Genomic DNA, 22,155 nt, shown 5'->3' on the forward strand with positions numbered 1-22,155 from the left:
TGCACTGGTTTCCTTTTTTTATGTTTAGTTAGAAAAGTTTAATCTTGTGTTTTTAATTTAAATATACATAATGATATAAGCGTAGCCTAAGCACTTCATATTAATGCACTTTAAGATCACGACTATGTATTCTACCGTTGCATGACATGTGAGCTATTTGAGGTTGTTTGTGTGGAAGTCGCTCCGTGCTGAAGGACTGCTGGTAGTTTGGACGCACTAGGACCCGGAGCAGACACAAATTAAGGACAACCAGCACATAAGAGGCTTAGTCCATCTAATCTATACTCCTACACACACACACACACACACACACACACACACACACACACACACGAACACACACAGCATTTCATAAATATCCCATTTTGAAACAAGCACGCATACGCGTCCCTAAAGGCAAACACAGCCATTGTATTTTCATTTGGTTCTCATTTTCTCCAAACTCTTTTGTTCCACTCGTTGACCTCAACTTGTGCCGGAGAACATTGGCCCGTATGCTCGGTTCCTCTCGTCCCGTTTCGTCAGCAAACGCTCAGCATGGCGAGGCCTTCAGGAGGAGGCCGAGAGCAAACTCAGACAATTAAGAGAGAGAGAAGGAACACCTGCTGGAGCGTGCATGTTTGCAAATCTGTGCTCCTGAATGTTTCATCAGCGTTTTTAAAACTGAAATTTTTCTAAAAATTGAAATTAAAATGACGTTTTTGACGTCAACGCAGTCATCGTTTTTTAATGAAGCCTTCTGGGCCCTTTCCATTAACAGAAACTACGGGCCTGTAGGCTCCTTCTTTTCTCTTTCTACTCAGTTTCACAGAACACTGAGAGTATAAACGAAAGAACATTTTATTTCCCAGAATCCTCCTTGGTTTGTTACGTGCATTTGATTCCAATCCCCCCCGTGTGTGCGTGTGTGACGTTGAAGATGGAAACATGAAAAGAGGAAAAGCTCCTAATCATTTGTGTTTCCATTATTTGAACGATTATGACACGACATAAACCAAACGACGTCCCAAAAGACCCGAAACCCACACACACACACACACACACACACACACACACACACACACACACACACAAACACGCATTCTATTAACACTTTTCCAGCTGTTAAGTACCTCTGACATCATGTTATTCGATTCACATGTACACACACACACACACACACACACTGTATTTTTGTCTGTGTGTGCACACTGTGTGCTTACAGTGTGTGTGTGTGTGTGTGTGTGTGTGTGTGTGTGTATGTGTGACAGCCACACACACACACACACACACACACACACGCACAGAGTTCAGCCGATTTATCATAATATGCTTTATCTGAAAAGTAAGTATCTTACCTCGGGATAAAGGGAGGAAAGAGGGGTTTGTGGCCAGATTGACAGAGGAAGGGTGGACGGAGAGAACCGAGCGCTCGCTGCACGGGGACAGAGAGCGGGACCTCCAGCTCTGAGGGCCAGATCGATCGCTATCGATAAGGTAAACGGGGCATTAAGGGGCCGGGGGGGGGGGGGGGGGGGTCGCTGACAGAGAGGGCCACAGTGATGTGTGTGTGTGTGTGTGTGTGTGTGTGTGTGTGAGTGTGTGTGTGTGAGAGAGGAGGAAGGCATGTGGCGCTCACTGTGAGGCAGCTACTGGAGGGACATGTTGTTAATCGGAGGAAACTGTGTTGGAAGTTGAGGACCGGGATTGAAGGAAGAGACGAGGAGTGTGACGATAAAACAGAAAAAAAGGTGGAAGAAGTGAGAGAGAGAGAGAGAGAGAGAGAGAGAGAGAGAGGCAGATGGGAGAGGGGGGAGGAGAGGGGGAGAGTATGGGAGGGGCATTGGGGCAGACCTAGTCGGAGTTCTACAAAGGTCTCGCCGTGAATCTGGTCTCCATTTTTATTGTTTTAGATTCAATTATTGATTATTTTACAACAGAGATCTGTTCGATTCTGTGTTTTAAATATCCGTGATATTATATCCGTGATATTACTGCGACTATTAATATCCTCATATAGCTAAAAACTGAGTGCGTGTGTGTGTGTGCATGTGTGTGTGTGTGTGTGTGTGTGTATCGAGGTCAGAGTCATTAAAGTGAAGTGAGGATTACTCTGCGTGAGTCCCGGCCGGACCATGTGTCTCTCTGCACTCAGCGCTCCTCTTCAACCTACAGCGACACAAAGAGATGAAGGTCCCGCACTCTATGCAGGTTACATTAAAGGGCCCTGCTGTTCGGCTGCCATTACATGCCATTAGTGTGTATAAGTGTGTGTGTGCAGGAGCATGTGTGTGTATGTGTGTGTGTGTGTGTGTGTCCATTCAGTGTAGGACTTGGGTTGTCAGCAGAGGGCGAAGCTAAAGATAAACTCAGGCTGCAGTCGCTTATATAATGATGAACTACATACGTGTACCAGTGTACATTCTATATAAAGTATGCATGTATATATATATATATATACATGCATATATATATATGTATATGTATATATATGTATATCACCTACAGGGTTTTGTACAGCAGCGTCTGTTTAGTTTACTAGCACGTATCAATGCTACACATTAGCAGCTTCATTTCACATTAATAGTGTAGTGCACCTTACAGAACTAAAATACGGGTATGTTCATAATTTTTTACGATTAAATATGTTTCATATGCACAAACATTTTGACATGTGCATTGCCAAGATAAGCACAAATGACTTTACATACATTTTCTACCAGTTATCAGTTAGTTGTAAAGACAAGAAATCTCTATTTTCTATTTATGCTTTCTAGACATCATTTATGTCTGAGGACACTTAATTCATCTGTTCAAATCATTTTTGCACGTTTGTTTATTCGTGTACACACTTCCAGCTCCTATCAGAGTAAAGACAAACTTCCGGTCTGCAGCAGCAGCAGCTTTAAATCAGCAGCAAACCGGTCACCGGCAGCCATAGCTGCTCAAACCCCTCGGGGGCCTTCGCTCAGACGGGGACGACGCGTCTTCACGGGGACGATAGAGCAGCTCGCGGTCGGTAGCTACGTCCCCCGTACGGGGCGTGTCAACCAGCTGAGCGCTGCACGGTTAAGACTCAGTCAAGACAGCACGTTCCTCTGTCACTAGGACACATTTCACAGCTGGCCTTCGCATCGTGTCCATCAGTTCATCTGTAAATAATGTCTGGCCTCTGCATCTTCATCAATTTCACAGACAGAGGACCCCCCCCCCCCCCCCCCCCCCCCCCCCCCCGCTGTGTGCATGTGTGTGTCCTGCTGTCTTCTGATAGTAGACAGATCTCTAATCCACTGCAGACGGCAGCAGGTGGTGTGTGTGTGTGTGTGTGTGTGTGTGTGTGTGTGTGTGTGTTCACTGTCATCATTTAGCCCCCTCCTTGACCACTGTCTGGGGTTTAAGCACGTTAACACCTGTTCATGCCCTCATACTCATACACTGGTTAATTAGATAAGATGAGTATTTGTATTTGTTTGTCCAGTCTGTCATCAGACCAAGTGAAGTGTTTCATTCTAATAATTATAGTGTTTCTGTACATAACATTCCTCTATTAAAGAGCTCACATCTATGATTTACTGTCATAGAATGCAGCTCCGTGACTGTTTTCAATGGCGGCAATAAGTGTGTGTTCTTCAGCTGCTAACCGGTTATTCATCAGGGAACTTTGCCTTATAGTTAAATAATTATTCGCTGCTAATTCACACTTCTATGTTATTAGAATTCATAAGAAAAAAATGATTTTAAGAGCTTATGAGTCAGGTCAAAACCACTGATTTAAAGCAAAATAAATAGAGATTATAAAATGCAATTTATGTTATTCAGCATTTAGGCAGGCAAGTGGACAAGGTGCAATGCACACACACACACACACACACACACACACACACACACACACACACACACACACACACAGTGTTCCAACTTGTTAAAACAAAGCTCATATGTGCATCCATGCGTGGTTTCATATGCGCTGCTTCATAAAAGACGATGTGTGTGTGTGTGTGTGTGTGTGTGTGTGTGTGTGTGTGTGTGTAAACCCTGGGCATGTGTTCTGTGTGTGTGTGTGTGTATAGCGTGGTACAGTAGCTTGCCCCCACACACACACACACACACACACACACACACACACACACACAACCCACCCAACACCACCCACCCACTCACCCACCACCACCCGCCCCCACCTGCACCCCCACCACCCCATATGGCAGTAGACAGTAGTAATCATGGAAGTGGAGCAACAGGCCCTGAGCCTCACTAATCCTCTGCCACACTCCGACACGTGCCACACTGATGCATATACCCGTCCTACACACACACACACACACAGTTATTGAAGACACTATTTATGCAAACATTTAAGCAAACGCACGACAGACACACTCCATCACCAGCAGCAGACAGACACAAAGAGGTAGAATAGAACATTAATCATGTTTTTGGTTGCTGTGTGAAGAAGGCCAGGTGGACTCACCGCCGGCGCCCGAACAAACCCTGGATTAACATGCATCATTAAGAACGCTGTGTCAAACACACGCACATCTTGTGACTTGCAGCCACTATTTGGCGTGCGGCGCCCATAATCCACCGTCTCTCGCTCCATCGTATACCCCGGAAGATTGTTTCAAACCGCACACAATTTCACAAACGTGATGTTTTTTTCATGCAGCTACAGCGTGCATGTTAATGTGAAACCAGAGCAGTGAAATATCACAAAGAGTGCTTTTTTTTTGGAATGGCCAAAGAAGCACCTTGCACACACCAAGTAAGAGCCACACACGCGCTCACTGCGACACACACACACACACACACACACACACAAAACCCTCTAACTGTGACGCACAAGGAGAAGGGGCCACAATGGCTCTCTTATTGTTAATTGGACGTTTAATCCCGAGGAATGCGTCTGATTAGTACCCGCCGGTGGGTCAGGATCTTGCTCAACACTCTCCTTCACAATGAACTGGCTGTAATAGAGATCCCACACACACACACACACACACACACACACTGGTGCACACACACACTGGTGCACACACATATGCGGACAAAGGTGCGTACAAGTCACGCCAACGATCAAGCACCGGTAACATGTGTGTGCAGACACGCGGGGCCACGGTGGCCTCACATACCCTCTGCGCTAACGCACACAAAGTGACCACACGTATGCAGCGGCACACCCAGCATGCACCTCTTCACTGGGGGACGAGCGTCAAGTCGTCGAATGCAGAACAAGTGATTTTGAGATTGAACCCTTTTCACGCTGTCCCACTCTCTCATCCAGCTGCATGTGTCGCATCCATTGCTTGTTAAACGGGCCGAAGAGTAGATTTCCTCACACTCTGCTGTGTCAGCGCCTCTTCAAAGGCCCCACAGGGTTCAGACCTTTTCGATTGTGAGAATTCACATCAAAAGTTCACCGAAGTATAAGCCGCGCTTTGATTTGCTTTGCTGCCCCGTTAACAGGAATCGGTCCACACCGTTGTTCCTTTAAAATGAGTCGGGGTTCTGTGCAAAGTGTTCCGCTGACTGGGCCCTAATATTTGTTTTGGGGTCGGGGGGGGGAGGGGGGGGGGGGTGGTGATGCTCGGTATTACAGCAGGAAGACATTTTGATCCGTTACCGGAAAGGGACAGCTAGAAGACACACACCGAGGGGAAAGGGATGATGGGACGTCAGGACCGGTCGCAGGTAGATAGGTGGGCTCAGGGGTGACGTGGGTCAACGTGTGTGTGCTTGCGCGCGCGTGTGTGTGTGTGTGTGTGTGTGTACTCGTGTGTGTGTGTGTGTGTGTGTTCTGTAGGAGGTCCAGGCGGGCTGCATCACTGCTGACACACTGCTGCTGGTAAATCCAGCTTAGTGTGTCTAAAACAGGCCTACGAAATCTGCCACAGGGCCCCTAATGCTAGCGCCGCTGTCACCCTCAATCACTCACACACACCTAATCCGCACGCCGTGACCCAGCACACACACACACACACACACACACACACACACACACACACACACACACACACACACACATTCTGGCTACCCGATGCCCTGGGCCCGTTCAGCTTGGCAGGCAGAGCCCGGTACCAGGTGACACCAGCCACAGGGTCAACATTTCCTATCAGGGGAGGGAGGAAAGGGGGTGATGGCGGAGAGGGTGGAGAATGTGAAAGGGGAGGAGTTGGGAGTCTGAGGAACTTTTGGGGGGGGCGAGGAGGAGGTGAACAGGTGGGGGGGTGGTGAAGGCGAGGCGAGAGCAGGTAGAGGAGCAGAAAAAAAACACAGAAATCGGTTTGTTACCGACAGAATTTTGATTTAAGAAAATGTGTTGACGTGAGGAGTCAAAACCCGGAAAATAAGAACCTCTACTGTACAATTTAAAGCGGCTCTAATCGTTTCAAACCTTGCTGTTGTGGTTCACTCTCTCAAAGTGTCCTTTTCAGAAGCTTAAAAGCTGTGAAAACCCACTGAACTCTTTTCCGCTCGACACCAATTCGGCTGACAGACAGAGTTAAGAACTGTTAGCTGGTGAACTATATAGCATAGCGTGTAGCAACCAAAGCAAGACATTTGGAGACCAGAAACAGAGCAAATCCTGGACTTCAAGGCATCAGGTGGACGGACACACGGCTCCAAAACCAACGATGATGTTGCTGGACGTGTAAATAAACCATATGAACTTGAAAGTTGACGATACGTCAACCTGTTTCCATTGCTTTTACTTTGTTTGTGTGAGGCTGTTTAAGTTTCCTCCCGATAAAAGGAGACTCCTGCTACTCCTGCAGCCCCGTAAGGTGCGGAGGTTAGTCGGTTCGGGCGTTTGGACGAGAGACAGGAAGCATCTCAGAGCCAGCTAGTGAAACTCGTTACACATGTACAAGCCTCCCCCCGTGTCGCTTCATGACATGCCGCGCTGATTGCTGTGGCTTACATGAAGATTACATGAAAACAACTCTGAACTGTCTGGTTCTCTCTCCTCCTCCCGTGTTTCCTGTCGGTCCTAACGGGGGATTCTTTCTCTCTCTCTCTTTTCTTTTTTTCCCCCTTGTTCTCCCAGGTTATGATGCGCATGCAGAGGATGAGGATGAGGATGAAGAGACAAACATGAGACGGGCGTCTTCCGCGTCACCAGTTACAACACAGACCTCCTTCCCAAATCTCTTTCATGGTATTTTAAAGGTTTTTTACCATACTATATGTGCGTGTATTTCATTCATAGTAATGCATCCGTCGTTGGCGTTGCAACACAAGAAAGCCTTGTGAGTCAAAGTGGACACAGAATTAAGTTAAGAGGCCTATCGATGTAACCGAGGACCGTCTCGCACTAGTGGCTTTAAGGAGACTAGCCGGGCTTTTTTTGCTGCTCTCACTGAGAATCACTGACACAAGCCTCTCAGCCTAAATCCTAATTGTGTCTGCCAACAAACCGAGCATCCTCTATTTAACCATCGCTCCTCTCTGTCCAAGAAGTGACAGATTAGTCCTTTTATTGTGAATGATCCCGCAGCGTGTGCTCCGTCCTTTTGAAAATGACGATCTATCTGGAATTTGGGAGCCTGCAGGAGTGCACCATGCATGTCTACTGTGTGCATCTCCTAAGTGTGCAGCAACTGTCAGATTCAGTATAATAACTCTAATTCACATAATGCCTCGCAGGTAAGTGAGAATAAAAAAAGTTTTGTTGGGTGTTAAATATAGAATGTTGGAATAATATTGTGTCATTTGTGTTTATTTATCATGTGTCAACCCTGTAAAAGTATTCAAATTCCGTAAATGTGTCACCTTCCACTGTTAATCAAATAAAAAGCAGACGGCTGTTCTCTCTGTTACTGTGGGCATCAGTGTCTTAATGTTGAATATGTGTGCAGCCAGAAACGCTTCCGCATCCACATTCGCGAGTGACATTCGGTAATTGAACGGGACATTGATCCGTATCCACAGACCGGTGGGTCACAGTGGAGGAAACTCAAGAGACGGACACACACACACACACACACACACACACACACACAGAGAGAGAGGCACACGTAACAACATGTCACACCAGGATTGGCTGTCTGACACACGCAAACACCGAAAGACTCGGAAGTATAATTGTTTACAAGATTGAAAATAGGTTTCCTTAAATAGAAAAGTACACGCAGAACTCAACTGAATTCTGTTCTGAAATACTCAGAGAGGGAGTTACAGACGCAACATTGCCATCTAGTGGCCATGTGAAGTATCCCAGCAGCATCCACAGTGGGAAGAATTGATGCAACGTGGACATCTTGTATGCGTCTCAGTGCGATCTAAATAATAAAAGTATGTTACCGTTGCACCGTTACCATCACTGCTGCTAAAATAACTGGACACATCTGTGGCGCTCATCTCACTTCCTACGAGAGTATTTGCTATTCATCCCCGTGTGATCAGCGGTGACTGCACTGCTCAGTCCTCCTCGACTCCTTTCCAAAATACACAATATCGTTCGTTTGGAGCAACTTTTGGATTCGGTTCCGTCTTCGCCCCGTCGCTCTGAATGAACTGACCTTCTACCGTTAAACCTCAGGTAACGTTTTCCGCCTCACTGACGCCACCTGCTGTTCAACAAGGGGAGTTTTTGTTACATCGGGACAGTTGTCAAACTTTGGGAAATAAACCTGGACTACCTATTTCGGTGCTAAAAGAGCAAACAGGACAGTGTTTCTAGTCTTCTCATCACTTCTATTTTATTATAACTTTTGTTTTAAAGGGGTTGACAATGAGTCTGAAGGATGTTTTTATTGCAAGTGTGGAGATGACAACACGACTGCTGTTAAAAACATACAGTTTACAAGCTGTGTGACAAATATTCTGTACACATTCAAACAAAACCAGCTAAAGTCATACAAAATAACTAGGATCCAGACACGGTTCTATTTCATGGAGATACGTTGCAGAGTGTTTTGGGTGGAATGTGTTGCTTGTGTCGGTTTCATGTGCTAGTATTTAAACATTGTATTATTTTTGTCTATATTGAGTTGTTTAAAAAGCCCAAACATATATCAATTATCAATAACAGAGTTTCTTCTCCAGGTGTGCATGATTAACCTTCCTGGACACACAGGTGTGTACTTTCGTTCTTTAGACTGTTGCTAACAGTGCTGCTAAAATGGGCGAAATGAAGCAATGAAACACTAAGGTGAATCGTCTGTGAGGGCACCTTTAGTCCCGCTCTGCTATGGCAACCAGGTGGTTCTCAATCTCTTCCTCTGACAGCATCCTACAGGAGGTGAGGAGGGAGGAAAAATGAAAATTGGAATATAATAACCAGAGGAATGAAACAAAGAGTAAGGACTGAACAGTGAAAGACTCAAGGCCGATAATAACTCAAAACACTTTTTGCGTTTTAATAACCCTAAAAGATAATGCACGCTACTTGTTTTTCCACTCGTGACATCCATCATCATCAGAGGAAATCCATCATAGAACAACAAAGTCTAATCTTAAAGAGCCAGTGTGTAGGATTTTAGCGGCATCTAGCGGTGAGGTTGCAGATTGCAACCGACTGAAACTTCTCCCGTGTGCCAACCGTGTAGGAGAAGTTAAGTGGCCGACACGGAAACAATTAATGTCGCTATCTAGAGTCAGTGTTTGGTTTGTCCGTTCTGGGCTACTGTAGAAACATGGCGGCAAAAATCACAAGAATTCTTAAAAAGACCAACACTGTACCTTTAAATACATTTACATCAGGTCTGAGTGAAGTTACCTGAACTTAGGTTTCTCCTTGGTGACCACGCCGATCTCCAGCTCAGTGGCCTTGAAGTCCAAGGACAGGACGGAGGACAGACATGTTATAGCCATCTGGAAAAGAAGGAAAGTCAGGTGAGCATGTTTGAACGCACGGACGCCTCAGGAACACCTCACGGGGGTTTCCCCTCTACCTGTACGGCCCTGTCGTGGGTCAGGTCTGGCTTTTTCTTCAGTTTCTTCTCCAGGTAGGTGTTGGCCTCCGTCTGTTTGGCCCCGACCGCTGTGGCTCTGAAGCCACAGTAGTAGCCTGCGGGGTCACACTTATACAGGACGGGGCCCTGCTGGGGGTCTATGGCCCCCATGATCATACCTGCAGGGAGCAGAAGGAGCACATCAATATCCCTCAGATTATGAGGATATACTGGATATTCAGACTTTATTCAACGATCCCTTTCAAGCTCTTACACATAAGTGGGATTAGATAGTTTGAGAGTAACTGTGCTTTTTATGATTTACCCCCCCACACACACTCACAGCAGCCAAGAGGCCTCATTTCGGCGTTCTGTGTGTAGACCTGGGAGATTTCCGCCAACCGGCGACACAGCATGTCCGCCATGATGTCGTAACCAAACTTATATTTCCACTCTCCTGCTTCCGCTCGGGCCCGGTGAACCTGGGAGCGACTGTCCCCTGCAGAACACAGAAGAAGAGGGTCCATGAGTGTTAAATAATCTTCCAGATGTAATCCCAGCAAACAATCAAACGCCCCATGAATAGGGATGGGTATCGTTTGGGTTTTTTCCGATAGCGGTGCTAAAACGATACTTTTAAAACGATACCGGTGCCTAAACGGTGTCTGAACCGATACTTTAAGAAAACAAACACACAAAACGACGATTGACGACATTAAAGAAAGGCTTTTTTTTTATTGCCAAGGCAATTTGTTTTCTTCAAACTGAACAATATATTAACTGTTTGAAGTATACTATAAATATAAATACATACAAAAACACTTTGCTTCAAACTACAGCTTCAAACGTTTTAACTTCAAACTATGAACAATATATTAACTGTTAACAACAGTTTACAGTATATTTAAATAAATATAAATAAACTTCAGCAATTCTTTTGCAGAAATATGAGCATATTTGCCTCGGCACCGAAAGGAAGCACCGAAATCTGCGTTGCGCTTCGGTCCGGTAGGCACCGGTTGTATAGGAACCCATATTGGCACCGGTTTTCGGTACCCAACCCTACCCATGAACAGAATATTACGCTACGTCTACCAGTTTATCATCCTTATTTTTATAGAAATTGAAGAAGCCAGGCTTTCTGATCCTGGTCACATTGGTTCATGATCCCACAGTGACACTTACCGCCGTGTCCAGTCATCACACAGCCGATGCGAGGGGTTAGCTTGAACACGTTGGTCACAGTGGAAGAGTCCAGCAGCTTGTCCTGCAGTCAGAATAAGGACAACTCATTTAATATCGTAATATTATGGCCGACACGTCTCAATGTAGCACGGTGCATGTGTAAACAAACCCCTTATGATCAGATAGGACCATCTCTGATTGTGAATGTTTAAGACATTTAAATTGACAGCGAATGCAACTTTTTGACAAAATAAAAGCAGTCTCTGGCTTGGTAATGTGAGAAACTGGCATTTTGTTTTTCATGGCAGCGTCTTGTTCTTATACTTGACCGTCAAGTCAGCAACAAGCTGGAGTCACGACTCCTGACAGGCTTCACTGGCTCGCTTGAACTCAGATCATCTTCATCCAGGTGTGTGTGTGTGTGTGTGTGTGTGTAATATCTCACAGGTATTTTCTTTTGTGTGACCACCACAACGCTGTCTGTCCCCCGGATCCCCACGGACGTCAACCCACTCTGGGAGATGGCTTTGAAGGCATACTCTGCGTGACGGCACATGTGACAGAATGAAAAACAACAATAAAATAAGATTAGAAGGTTGTTTTAATGTGACAATGCGGGATTTGATATCCTGCTCCATCAGTGGTGAACAAACTTTAAACCTGTTAAATCATAGGCAGAGTTGAGCTTTACTTTAAAATGGCAGAGTGTAGTCTATTAACAGACAACCTCAGGTTTAACCATCGTGAGCCATCGAGTCAACTGCCGTTCGGTTCTAAAGCCTCGAGTTCTGCATTTTGGCCGCCGCCATCTTGGTTTTTGCAACCGGAAGTGATACAGGAGGGTGAATAAGAAACGTTAGGCGACCAAAACCGTTACAATTAACTTTAAATCACTGCTTTATGGTCTATTTGACTCTAAAATGTACTACATGAACATCGTGCTGTGTTTGAAGACGACTTGAAATGATCAATTAAGACCCCAAACTGTTGATGTTTACTGCGGTCGTGTATCAAGTGAGAAGTTGGGTCATTTTCTACTAAAGCCAATAGATGGAGCATCTTCGTCGTCAACAACTAACCAACTGTTAATAATGTGTAATAACATTGGTAATAAATAACCCTTGTTAATGTGTAAAAGGATCAGACATAGAGCTGCTTTTATATGTGTATTGGCTTCACCATCTGGGTTTAGACTAAGTATTAAAAACACAATAAATTGATGCAAATGTTGATCCTAACCGCACTGTACCGGACAAGCTAATCCCTTTAGCATTAGCATAATATGCTTGTGTGATGTCTGCAGCTTATTAATAACAGTTAACTACTGGTTATACTAATGGTATAGTTAGACTTGTCTCGTGCAATGGAAAGTACGATCACGCTCCAGCACTAAAACGACAAACACCGGAGAAAAGCGTCTCTCTTACCGACTTGGTAGAGTCGGCCCTCCGGAGAAAATATGGTGATGTGTCGGTCGAAACCTGGGTTTGAACCGCGGGACATGTTTCTTCTCTCTCCTCGTGACCTCAGGTGAACTTCGCGCGGCTCGTGATAACGTGTCTCTATGTCGTCCCGTGTTCTCCTTTAGACGGTCAGTTGGGAGGAAACAAACATGCTTTAGCTGCTGCTGAACGGGAGGAGCAGGAGAATGGAGACACTTCCCAAAAAGAGAGTTTGTTTTTTTACTTTCTCTTTCATTTATAGTTCACAGAGGTGGGCCTCGCTACTATTGGATGGCAGCAATAAGGAAGTCAAGTGACTCTACCAGTTGGACTGGCCCTCTCTCTCTCTCGCTCTCTCTCTCTCTCTCTCTCTCTCTCTCTCTCTCTCTCTCTCTCTCACACCTGCGAAACTGGAAACGCGCGTCTTTAAAGACGCTCAGATTGTGTGGGCAGAAATATTAAGTGGGAGGGCTGAATGGAGAGGAGCGAGGCACCGACACCAGACATCCCTCTCTCTCTCTCTCTCTCTCTCTCTCTCTCTCTCTCTCTCTCTCTCTCTCTCTCTCTCTCTCCGTCTCCGCGGTCGCTTGGCTGTCTCACACTCGGGCCAAATGTCGGGCCGTCGGGTTGGCTTCTGTCTCAGCGATAAGAAGCGCAGGAGGATGAACCTGGACGCCTTTGCGGTCTTCTGTGAGTAAGTTGGAGCCGACTTTTTAAAAATGAATTTAAAGCTGGTTGTCTATCTGGTCAAAGTGAATGCCCCCCCCCCCCCCCCCAGGTTCTCATAGGGGGCCATCCTTTATGGATATTCAAAAGGGGTACATGTATTGATTTCATTGTATTTTACGCAGTATACATATCTCAGTTTAACTGTTGTACTAGCACCCTCACTATAATCCAGTGTACACAGTTGTGCAATTCTTTATCACCATGAATGATTGATGAGCTATATTGCTATACGCGACAAGCCTTATTCATTGCCAACCCTGTTCAGGTGACTCATGTGTTATCAGCTCCATGAAATTATAAACATTTTTGTGTTTATATTTTCTTACAGGGGCCATGGAGTGGAAGTGGTGGAGGTAGGTTTTATTTTTGTTTTACATGAAATCAATATAATCTTAAAGATTTATTCATAATGAAAGCACGAGGGAAAGGTCAAGTGTCTGGTGGGAAATGAGGAAGTTAATCCTGTGTGTGTGTGTGTGTGTGTGTGTGTGTGTGTGTGTGTGTGTGTGTGTGAAGACAGCTTGGTGTCTGTCGCATGATTTTCTTTGTCTAAATGCCAGAACACACACACACACACACACACACACACACACACACACACACACACACACACACACACACATACATACATAGAATTCTACTCTAGAGGAAGCAGTTTTAGTATTACAGTAGTGGCAGTTTGAGAACACTGCGCGCACACACACACACACACACACACACACACACACACACACACACACACACACACACACACACACACACACGTGTGTCATGTACAGATGCCCACAACTCTAGTAGTCCATGTCACAGCCACCTGCAGCCCCTCCTGCTACGATCTGCTTTGGGGTAAAACTGTGAACAATGGCAGCCTGGTTGTGACTGCTCAGACATTTCCCTGCATGTGAATATCTGCACAGGAGCATGAGGGACTTTTTACACACAAGCAGGCACAAAAATATGAGAAACAATCCTGTCCATAGTTCAGTTTATTAAGTAAAGAGTGGCTTTCAAACTTGTTTTAGGTGACACTCTTTAAACAAGAAGGTAGCATAAACAGGGTCTTTAAATTAATATCCCATAAAACTCCCAGAACCTTATGCTGACATCCTTCATGCATTCAAAGGATCATTCATTGTCATCAGGCAACACACAGGGATGCATAAGAAATTTCGGTTGTGGCCCGGTAGTGCACAGTAGTGCATTCCTGTAGTGCGTCTTTTGAATTTGCATCACAAGGAATGTAAACATCCAGCAACAAAGACACTTGTCTGGGTCGATACTATGGCCGTCATCTTCATATTTAAAAAAAATAAAAAATTTCAAACATGAGGAAAGACATTGTCATTGACTGACGTTTGAGCACCGAGCAGTTTGGTGGCGTACAGTCCAGACGTAAAGCACCCATAAAGAAACTGTGACTCATTAAGCACAGGTGTAACTAATACAGTTTATCATGTCATGCTAGCGACTGGGCCCTGCTGAGGAACAGAGCTATAATCAGTGTGAGTAGTCACACCTGCTTTTCCTGCTATGACTCGTCAGTAAAGACAGAGGCCAAGCTTACCTTTTGTTTTGCTAAGAGTCGAGACTCCTTATTGTACTATTTTGACTCGAAACAAGAGTCGGTTTGCTTTTCCTCAAGACACATTGGTGACCCAATCATGTGAGGAAAAAAAAAAAAGTTGAATTCACCACCGGATTGCACACAAATGCAGAAGATATTATAGTATAAATTACCCGAATTAAAGCGCATACTGCAGTTCAGCTCCACCATGTAGGATGTAAAAGTGTCTTTTTTCGTCCTCTGTCAGATTGACCTCTCTCAGCCGTTGGTGCACCAGGGACCCTTCGACGTCATCGTCCACAAGCTGTCTGACGTCATCGTGGAGGCCGAGCACGACAGCCAATCGCAGCAGGTCCTCGCCAACTTCCAGGTAAGGTATTTATTTATTTTTTTTTGCTGCTTGCTTGCTTGTTTATCAGTCACTCCTCGCTTGAAAGAATCTGCGTCCCCGCATTGCAGAGCTACGTGTCGGCTCATCCCAGCACAGTTCTTCTGGACCCGCTGCCCGCCATGACCCAGCTGCTGGACCGCTTTGCCTCTTACCGGATCATGAGCGAGCTGCGCAAGTCACTCCGAGGTGAAGTGCAGCTTCGTGGTGCGTGTTGTAGGTTTCCTGCCGCTTGTAGATGTATTTATTAACCCCTTTGCCTCTCCTTGTTGTTTGCTGTTCCAGCAGACTGGGGCATCTGCAGTCCTCCTTATCTAGAGATCCACAGCGCCGGTGACCTGGCTTCCATTCAACAGGCTTTGATGACTCAGGGCCTAAGCTTTCCTCTCAGTCAGTTCCCTCTGCCTTTCACTTCCTTACTTGTTTAGCTCTTATGTGTTCAATTGAATTACTTGCGTTTCGATTAACTGTGAGTTGACCACCTCTCAGCTTCTTTGTGTCTGTAAGTGAAGCCTAAAAGCTCATCTGCAGTCACTTTCTCTTTTCCTTTCCCAGTTTGTAAAACCCGAGTGGCCCACGGCTCATTCTCCCACGAGGTGAGTGGGTTCGCTTGAACTTTTGTGCTTCCCGGTTGTCTCCTTTTTGCTCTGCGTTCATTGTCTGCGCATTGCCTGCGTGAGTTGCAGATGTCCCTGATCTTCGGTGCGGGCGGTCTGGCTGACGTCCGTCCTCCCTGTGTTCTCCAGAGCTTCGTCAACCACGGGGCTGTTCTGCACAAGGTGTTCGTGGTGGGAGACAGACACTTCTGCGTAGAGAGGCCTTCGCTCAAGAACTTCCCCTCGGGTCCCTGTGGTCAGTCTGCATCGACAAAATATGTTAGATATTTACTTGGCTTTTCTTTCTTTCCTTCCCTTTCCTTCCCCCTTTCTGTATTGTCCTTTCCTCTTCATCCATTTGCCACCCTTCCTTAACCGTCTTCTCCTTCCCTTTCCGGCTGTGTCTTTCCCTTTTTACTTTCTTGCCCTTTTGTTTCTTTTCCTTTCCTCCGTTTTCTGTCTTTTCCTTTCCTTTCAATCACCTTGCTTCCCTACCTTGTCCTATACCTTCCTCTCCTTCCCTTTCCTCCCATTTATTTTCCTTTCCTTCTCTTAACTTTCTCGTCCTTTCCTCCCTCTTCTGTCTTTTTTTTTTTGCCTTTCCATTACTTTCCATTACATTACATTACAGTCATTTAGCAGACGCTTTTATCCAAAGCGACTTACAATAAGTGCATTCAACATTGGTAATCAAAAGAACTACTAGTCACCAGAAGTCATAAGTACATTTCCTTTTCCAAACAAGCATCTAAGAGCATGAAGCAGAGCATAACTCAGAGCCAAAGTACAGGGCAGAAACAAGAAAAACAGTTAGTGCTATAAGTAATACGAATACAATAAGTGCAACAAGCTAGTATGAAAACAATAAGCGCTAAGTGGAAGGCTCAGGGTAGCACTTCCTGAAGAGGTGGGTTTTCAGCCTGCGCCGAAAGATGGGCAGCGACTCCGCTGTCCTGACGTCAGTGGGAAGTTCATTCCACCACTGTGGGGCCAGGACAGAAAACAGCCGTGACCGGGTCGATCGGCCGCCAGGACCTCTGAGCGACGGGGCGACCGATCGCCCCGAGGCAGCAGAGCGAAGTGGTCGGGCGGGGGTGTAAGGCTTGACCGTGGCCTGGAGATAGGAAGGAGCTGTTCCTTTCACAGCCCTGTAGGCTAGCACCAGAGTCTTAAACTGGATGCGAGCTCTTACAGGTAGCCAGTGTAGAGAACGGAGAAAGGAAGTTGTGTGGGAGAACTTGGGGGCAATTGAACACCAGGCGAGCTGCGGCTTTCTGGACAAGCTCCAGAGGTCTGATGGCCGACGCCGGGGCTCCGGCGAGTAGAGAGTTGCAGTAGTCCAGGCGGGAGATGACAAGAGCCTGGATGAGAACCTGCGCCGTCTCGTCAGTCAGGAAGGGACGAATCCTCCTGATGTTGTAGAGCAGGAATCTGCAGGAGCGTGTAACGGATGAAATGTTTGCCGAGAATGACAGTTGGTCATCCAGGGTCACACCCAGGTTCCTCGCAGTCCGAGTTGGCGTCACCACGGTATCATCAATGGTGATGGACAGGTCCCGGTGCGGGCAACCCTTCCCCGGGAGGAACAGTAGCTCAGTTTTGTCTAGGTTGAGCTTGAGGTGGTGTGTCGTCATCCACTTCGAGATGTCAGCCAAACACGCAGCGATGCGCGTCTCCACTTGGGTGTCACCGGGGGGAAATGACAAGACCAGCTGGGTGTCATCGGCATAACAATGGTAGGAGAAGTCATACGAGCGAATAACAGAACCCAGAGATGTTGTGTAGAGCGAGAAGAGAAGGGGGCCCAGAACTGACACTTGCGGAACCCCCGTAGTCAGCATGCGTGGTTCCGACACGGCCCCCCTCCAGGTCACCTGGTAGGATCGACCCGTCAGGTAGGATGCAAACAGGGAGAGTGCAGAGCCTGAGACGCCCATCCCCTCGAGGGATGAGAGGAGGATTTGATGGTTCACAGTGTCAAACGCCGCAGACAAGTCCAGGAGAATCAGGACAGAGGAGAGAGAGTTAGCTCTCGCGGCGTGAAGCGACTCTGTCACCGCAAGGAGGGCCGTCTCTGTCGAGTGACCCACTTTGAACCCGGACTGGTGAGGGTCCAACAAGCTGTTTTGGTGGAGATAGGAAGACAGTTGGTTAAAGACAGCACGTTCAAGTGTTTTGGATAGAAAGGGTAGAAGAGAAACCGGTCTGAAGTTCTTGACATCAGAGGGGTCAAGTGATGTTTCTTCAGAAGGGGGGTGACTCTGGCGGCCTTGAAGGCCGTGGGAAAGCATCCTGAAACAAGAGATGTGTTGATGAGGTGGGTGAGGAAAGGAAGGAGTTCAGTCGCAATAGACTGAAGAAGAGGGGAAGGGATCGGGTCAAGGGAGCACGTGGTGGGGCGGTTAGATGTGACAAGGTTGAGGACCTTGTTAGGGGAGAGAGGAGCCAGAAAGGGTAAGATGGGGCGTGGAGATGGGCGGGAGAGCTGTGGGGGCAGGATTGGACAGGGAGAGAGGGGCTGAGAGAAGGAGGATCTGATATCATTTACCTTCTTGTCAAAGAAGTTGGCGAAATCATCAGAGAGAAGGGAGGAAGTAGGAGGAGGGGGTGGGGGTTGGAGGAGTGAAGTGAAAGTTTCAAAGAGTTTTTTAGGATTGGAAGCAGAGGTTAGAATTTTAGAGCGGAAGAACGCAGCTTTAGCAGTAGATAGAGAGGAGGAAAAAGTGGAAAGAAGAGCTTGGAAGCTAAGAAGGTCCTCCGGGAGTTTGCTTTTTCTCCATTTATGCTCAGCCTCTCTTAGGCTCCGTCTATCAGTACGCACTGAGTCCGACAGCCACGGGGCATGTGGAGTTGGGCGTGCAGGCCTGGAGGTGAAGGGACAGAGTTTGTCCAAAGTAGAAGTTAGGGTGGAGAGGAGAAGATCAGTAGCAGTATCAGGGGATAGGAGAGAGAAGGATTCAGGGTCAGGGAGAGCAGAGGTGACAGAAGAGGAAAGATCAGCAGGGGAGAGGGAGCGGAGATGACTCCGGGTAGAAACCATGTGGGTAGGTGGAGGAAGTGATGGAGCAGAGGATAGGGAGAGGGAGTAGGACATGAAATAGTGGTCGGAGAGCTGGAGGGGAGTGACAGAGAGGTTAGCGGTAGAACAGTGCCTAGTGAAGATAAGATCCAGCTGGTTGCCGGCCTTGTGGGTAGGAGGAGAAGAGGAGTGGTAAAGGTCAAAGGAGGAGAGGAATGAAAGAAGAGGTTCAAGCTTATCGGTCTGGATGTTGAAGTCACCAAGCAGGATGAGCGCCGAGCCATCGTCATGGAAGTGCGAGACTAATGTGTCGAGCTCCTCCAGGAACTCACCAAGAGGCCCTGGTGGGCGATACACAACAGCAATGGTGAGCTTGACTGGATAAGTGACAGTAACAGCATGAAATTCGAAAGAGGACGGGGAGAACTGAGGAACAGAGACAAGAGAGTATTTCCATTTTGGGGAAATTAGCAGGCCAGTACCACCACCCCGCCTCGCAGCTCTGGGAGTGTGAGAGAAAGAGTACACATCTGACAGAGCTGCGGGTGTGCTGGTGTTTTCTGGTGTGATCCAGGTCTCAGTTAGAGCAAGAAAGTTAAGGGAGAGCAAGGAAGCGTAGCCCGAGATGAACTCAGCTTTCGGCACTGCCGACTGGCAGTTCCAGAGTCCCCCCGCCACCACTTGCTCGCCCCGAGCTGAGAGAGTAGGATAGATGAGGTTAGTGGGGTCGCGGCTCCTGAAAGCTGCCCAATGTCTACGTGACCGCCGGGCAGAGGACCGGACAGAGATAGGATGCAAACACATGGTAGTACACGCTCGAGAAGTCTTAGCTTGACGAAGTCGGGCTTGAAAAAGTCGGCCTGTTGCCTTTGTTTCCCCTAGCCTTTGTTTGCCAGACGCTTGAAAGCTGACACTTCCAGCAGTGGTTAAGTACAGCTATCTATTGATTGCTCATTGTCTGCCAGGAGTGGAAGCTCCTCCTTTGCAATCAGTGAACCAGGCTTGATCAAACAAGCCGTTTCAAACAAGCAGAAACTCAGATAGCACTTCACAACTGAGGCCACTGAGACAGGCCTAAGTACAGCTATCGAGACAGTTCAAAGCAGGTTACTTTAAAACAGGCCTAAGTACAGTTTAAAGAGCAAGAACAAGATACTTATCAAATGCAGGTGAGTTTAGAAGTTCAGCTGGTCCACCAGGAGATGGATACTACTTTGCGTCCCTATACTTGTCCTTTGCTTTATATTCCTTTCCTTTCCAGGCTTTTCCTTTCATTTCCTTTTTTGTCTTGTACTTTCCTTTCAATCCCCTCACTTCCCTTCCTTGACCTCTATTTTTTCCTTCCTTTTTCTGTCTTTTCCTTGCCTTTCCATTACTTTGCTTCCCTATACTTGTCCTTTACGTTCTCCTCCTTCCCTTTCATGCCCCATCTTTTCAGTTCCGTCTCTTCACTGACTTGTCCTCTCTTTTCCTTTTCCTGTCTACTCCCTTTCTTTCATGTCTTTTCCTTTCTTTCCTTCCCTTCCCTGCCATCTACTATGTTGTCCTTTCCCTTTCCTACCTTTCCTTCCCTTCCTTGTCCTGTCCTGCCATGTCCTTGCTGTGTCTTCCTTTCTCCTATGTTACGTTACCTTGTTGTTCTTTGCTTTATCTGTTCGCTGTTTCCTCCCCCATTTGTGATTTCTCTCTGCATCCAGACAGGAAGAGCATCTTCTTCAACAGCCACCAGGTGTCCAAGCCGGAGTCAAACTCTAATCTCACAGCAGTAAGTAATGATACTTGTATCCTTACCTAAGGGCCAATGTATCGGCAAAACTAAGGTGCACACACGACTTGTAAATAGTTTGACATCGTCGTCTACATTCACAGGTAGAGCCTCACCCATTTGTCACCCGACTGGGCTGAAATCCACCCTAAAAATGTTCCCTTCCCCCCCCCCCGATCTCTAAGCTGGACGAGCAGATGCCGTGCCTGCCTCCTCCCAGCTCCGAGGCCGTGGCCGCCCTGGTCAGAGAGCTCCGGGTTCAGCTCGGCATGGCCCTGTTCGGCGTGGACGTCATCGTCAGCATTCACACGCACACCCTCACCGTCATCGACGTCAACATCTTCCCAGGTACTGCAGCCCGGCACACACACACACACACACACACACACACACACACACACACACACACACACACACACACACACACACACACACACACACACACACACACACACGCACACACACCCGACAGACTCACCGCGGTGCACTGATCCACTCTTCTCTTTCTACCAGGCTATGAGGGAGTACCCCAGTTTTTCTCCTCGCTGCTCAGCCACATCCAGTCAGTGTTGGACAAACCGGCGTCCGCTGGCCCCCAGGCGACCGGTTGTCCCGAGTCAACGCAGACCACGGGAGGTCCATCTGCTGCAGCCACCGGCCTTTAAGTCGCCTCAGGAAGACGTGGTGGATTGTACCGCGTCTTATCATCATCATCATCATCATCATCATCATCATCATCATGATCATCATCAGCAGCAGCTTCCCAGGGCAAGTGAAGTCGTCCTTCATTGTTCTGTTGGGACCAAACTCTGCCTTTTCCAAGACTTTGCTTCCATTAAAATAAGTTATTTATATGTAGTCTGTGACATGACTTGAACTCAAAACTGTATCTCCTGTAAATGACACTGAGAATGTTGTGCCTTTTTTTTTTTTTTTTTTACGTGATTTTACTCTATTTACAAACCAAAAAAGATGACACATAATGGTTGAATACACTTTCTGTTTATTGATTGAAGCATAGAAGAAGATACAGCAGGCACAAAATACAGCAATCTGATTGGCCAGTAATATTACAAATGGTGTTTTGCTTAATATTTTTTTTTCCTTTTTGTTTTTCGAAATGTCCTCTATGCCCTTATGTGGACACCCCCCTCCTCCCCCCCCCCCCTCCCCGACATCTTTCTTGCTGGCTTGTAAAATACATTTTGTGAAAAAAAAAGTTGCACTAATATAGAAAAAAGAAAACTACAGTACATATATTTTTCTTCATTTATTCTCAAGTGAACAAACACCTCATCTTTGGAATAGACGGTAATGAGCTCGTCGGTGTTGACGTGTGTGTGTGTGTGTGTTATCACCACGTGTTTACACAAGTTGACCGACCGGCGACTTTGCCTGGCGTTCAAAATACATACATGTTCTGTAAATCTTGGCTGTGTAGAAAAAGAGAGGATTGTATCTGCTATACGAGTACTATGATGCACTTTGATAACATATTAAAATACACGAAATAATTCATTATTTGGCTAATTATTGCATTCACGTGTGCTGTAGTCTATGTTGCGTTATTGCAGTATAAGTGGGCCTCCGACGGT

General features: G+C 46.7%; 2 protein-coding genes across 5 annotated transcripts; one reads left to right on the forward strand and one right to left on the reverse strand.

Moving 5' to 3' along the window:
- Positions 1 to 8,715: 8,715 nt before the first annotated feature.
- LOC137869324 (proteasome subunit alpha type-6-like) lies at positions 8,716 to 12,716 on the reverse strand. Its single transcript, XM_068706662.1, has 7 exons — positions 12,485 to 12,716; positions 11,503 to 11,597; positions 11,058 to 11,139; positions 10,216 to 10,371; positions 9,873 to 10,051; positions 9,698 to 9,792; positions 8,716 to 9,211 (listed from the first exon to the last, which is right to left on the reverse strand). Exons 1-7 carry the CDS (start codon positions 12,558 to 12,560, stop codon positions 9,154 to 9,156), a joined length of 741 nt encoding a protein of 246 aa, XP_068562763.1. The 5' UTR covers positions 12,561 to 12,716; the 3' UTR covers positions 8,716 to 9,153.
- Positions 12,717 to 12,829: 113 nt separating this feature from the next.
- On the forward strand, positions 12,830 to 22,078 carry LOC137869299 (inositol-tetrakisphosphate 1-kinase-like). Of its 4 annotated transcripts, none has more exons than XM_068706626.1 (10): positions 12,830 to 13,193; positions 13,557 to 13,581; positions 15,040 to 15,162; positions 15,252 to 15,369; positions 15,469 to 15,570; positions 15,736 to 15,776; positions 15,867 to 16,032; positions 20,497 to 20,560; positions 20,746 to 20,908; positions 21,074 to 22,078. In XM_068706626.1, the coding sequence occupies exons 1-10, from the start codon at positions 13,111 to 13,113 to the stop codon at positions 21,434 to 21,436; spliced, it is 1,248 nt and encodes a 415-aa protein (XP_068562727.1). In that variant the 5' UTR covers positions 12,830 to 13,110; the 3' UTR covers positions 21,437 to 22,078. The 4 variants fall into 4 exon arrangements, with proteins under 4 accessions (XP_068562727.1, XP_068562734.1, XP_068562743.1 ...); XM_068706633.1 differs by having other exon boundaries at positions 15,927 to 16,032; XM_068706642.1 differs by having other exon boundaries at positions 20,493 to 20,560; positions 21,074 to 21,309.
- Positions 22,079 to 22,155: the final 77 nt, after the last annotated feature.

This window comes from Cebidichthys violaceus, unplaced genomic scaffold (genome assembly GCF_023349555.1).
Source record: "Cebidichthys violaceus isolate CVI_PGR_0920_01 unplaced genomic scaffold, fCebVio1.0.p SCAF_1, whole genome shotgun sequence".
In the NCBI taxonomy this organism is placed as follows: Eukaryota; Metazoa; Chordata; class Actinopteri; order Perciformes; family Stichaeidae; genus Cebidichthys; species Cebidichthys violaceus.

Coding starts and splice junctions, on each gene's coding strand:
- LOC137869299 (XM_068706626.1), top strand. CDS start 13,111: ATGTCGGGCCGTCGGGTTGGCTTCTGTCTCAGCGATAAGAAGCGCAGG. Junction 15,163..15,251: donor AGGTCCTCGCCAACTTCCAG/GTAAGGTATTTA, acceptor CCCGCATTGCAG/AGCTACGTGTCGGCTCATCC. Junction 15,777..15,866: donor ACGGCTCATTCTCCCACGAG/GTGAGTGGGTTC, acceptor CGTGAGTTGCAG/ATGTCCCTGATCTTCGGTGC.
- LOC137869324 (XM_068706662.1), bottom strand. CDS start 12,560: ATGTCCCGCGGTTCAAACCCAGGTTTCGACCGACACATCACCATATTT. Junction 10,372..11,057: donor TGTGATGACTGGACACGGCG/GTAAGTGTCACT, acceptor TGTGTTCTGCAG/GGGACAGTCGCTCCCAGGTT. Junction 9,793..9,872: donor CCCACGACAGGGCCGTACAG/GTAGAGGGGAAA, acceptor CTTCTTTTCCAG/ATGGCTATAACATGTCTGTC.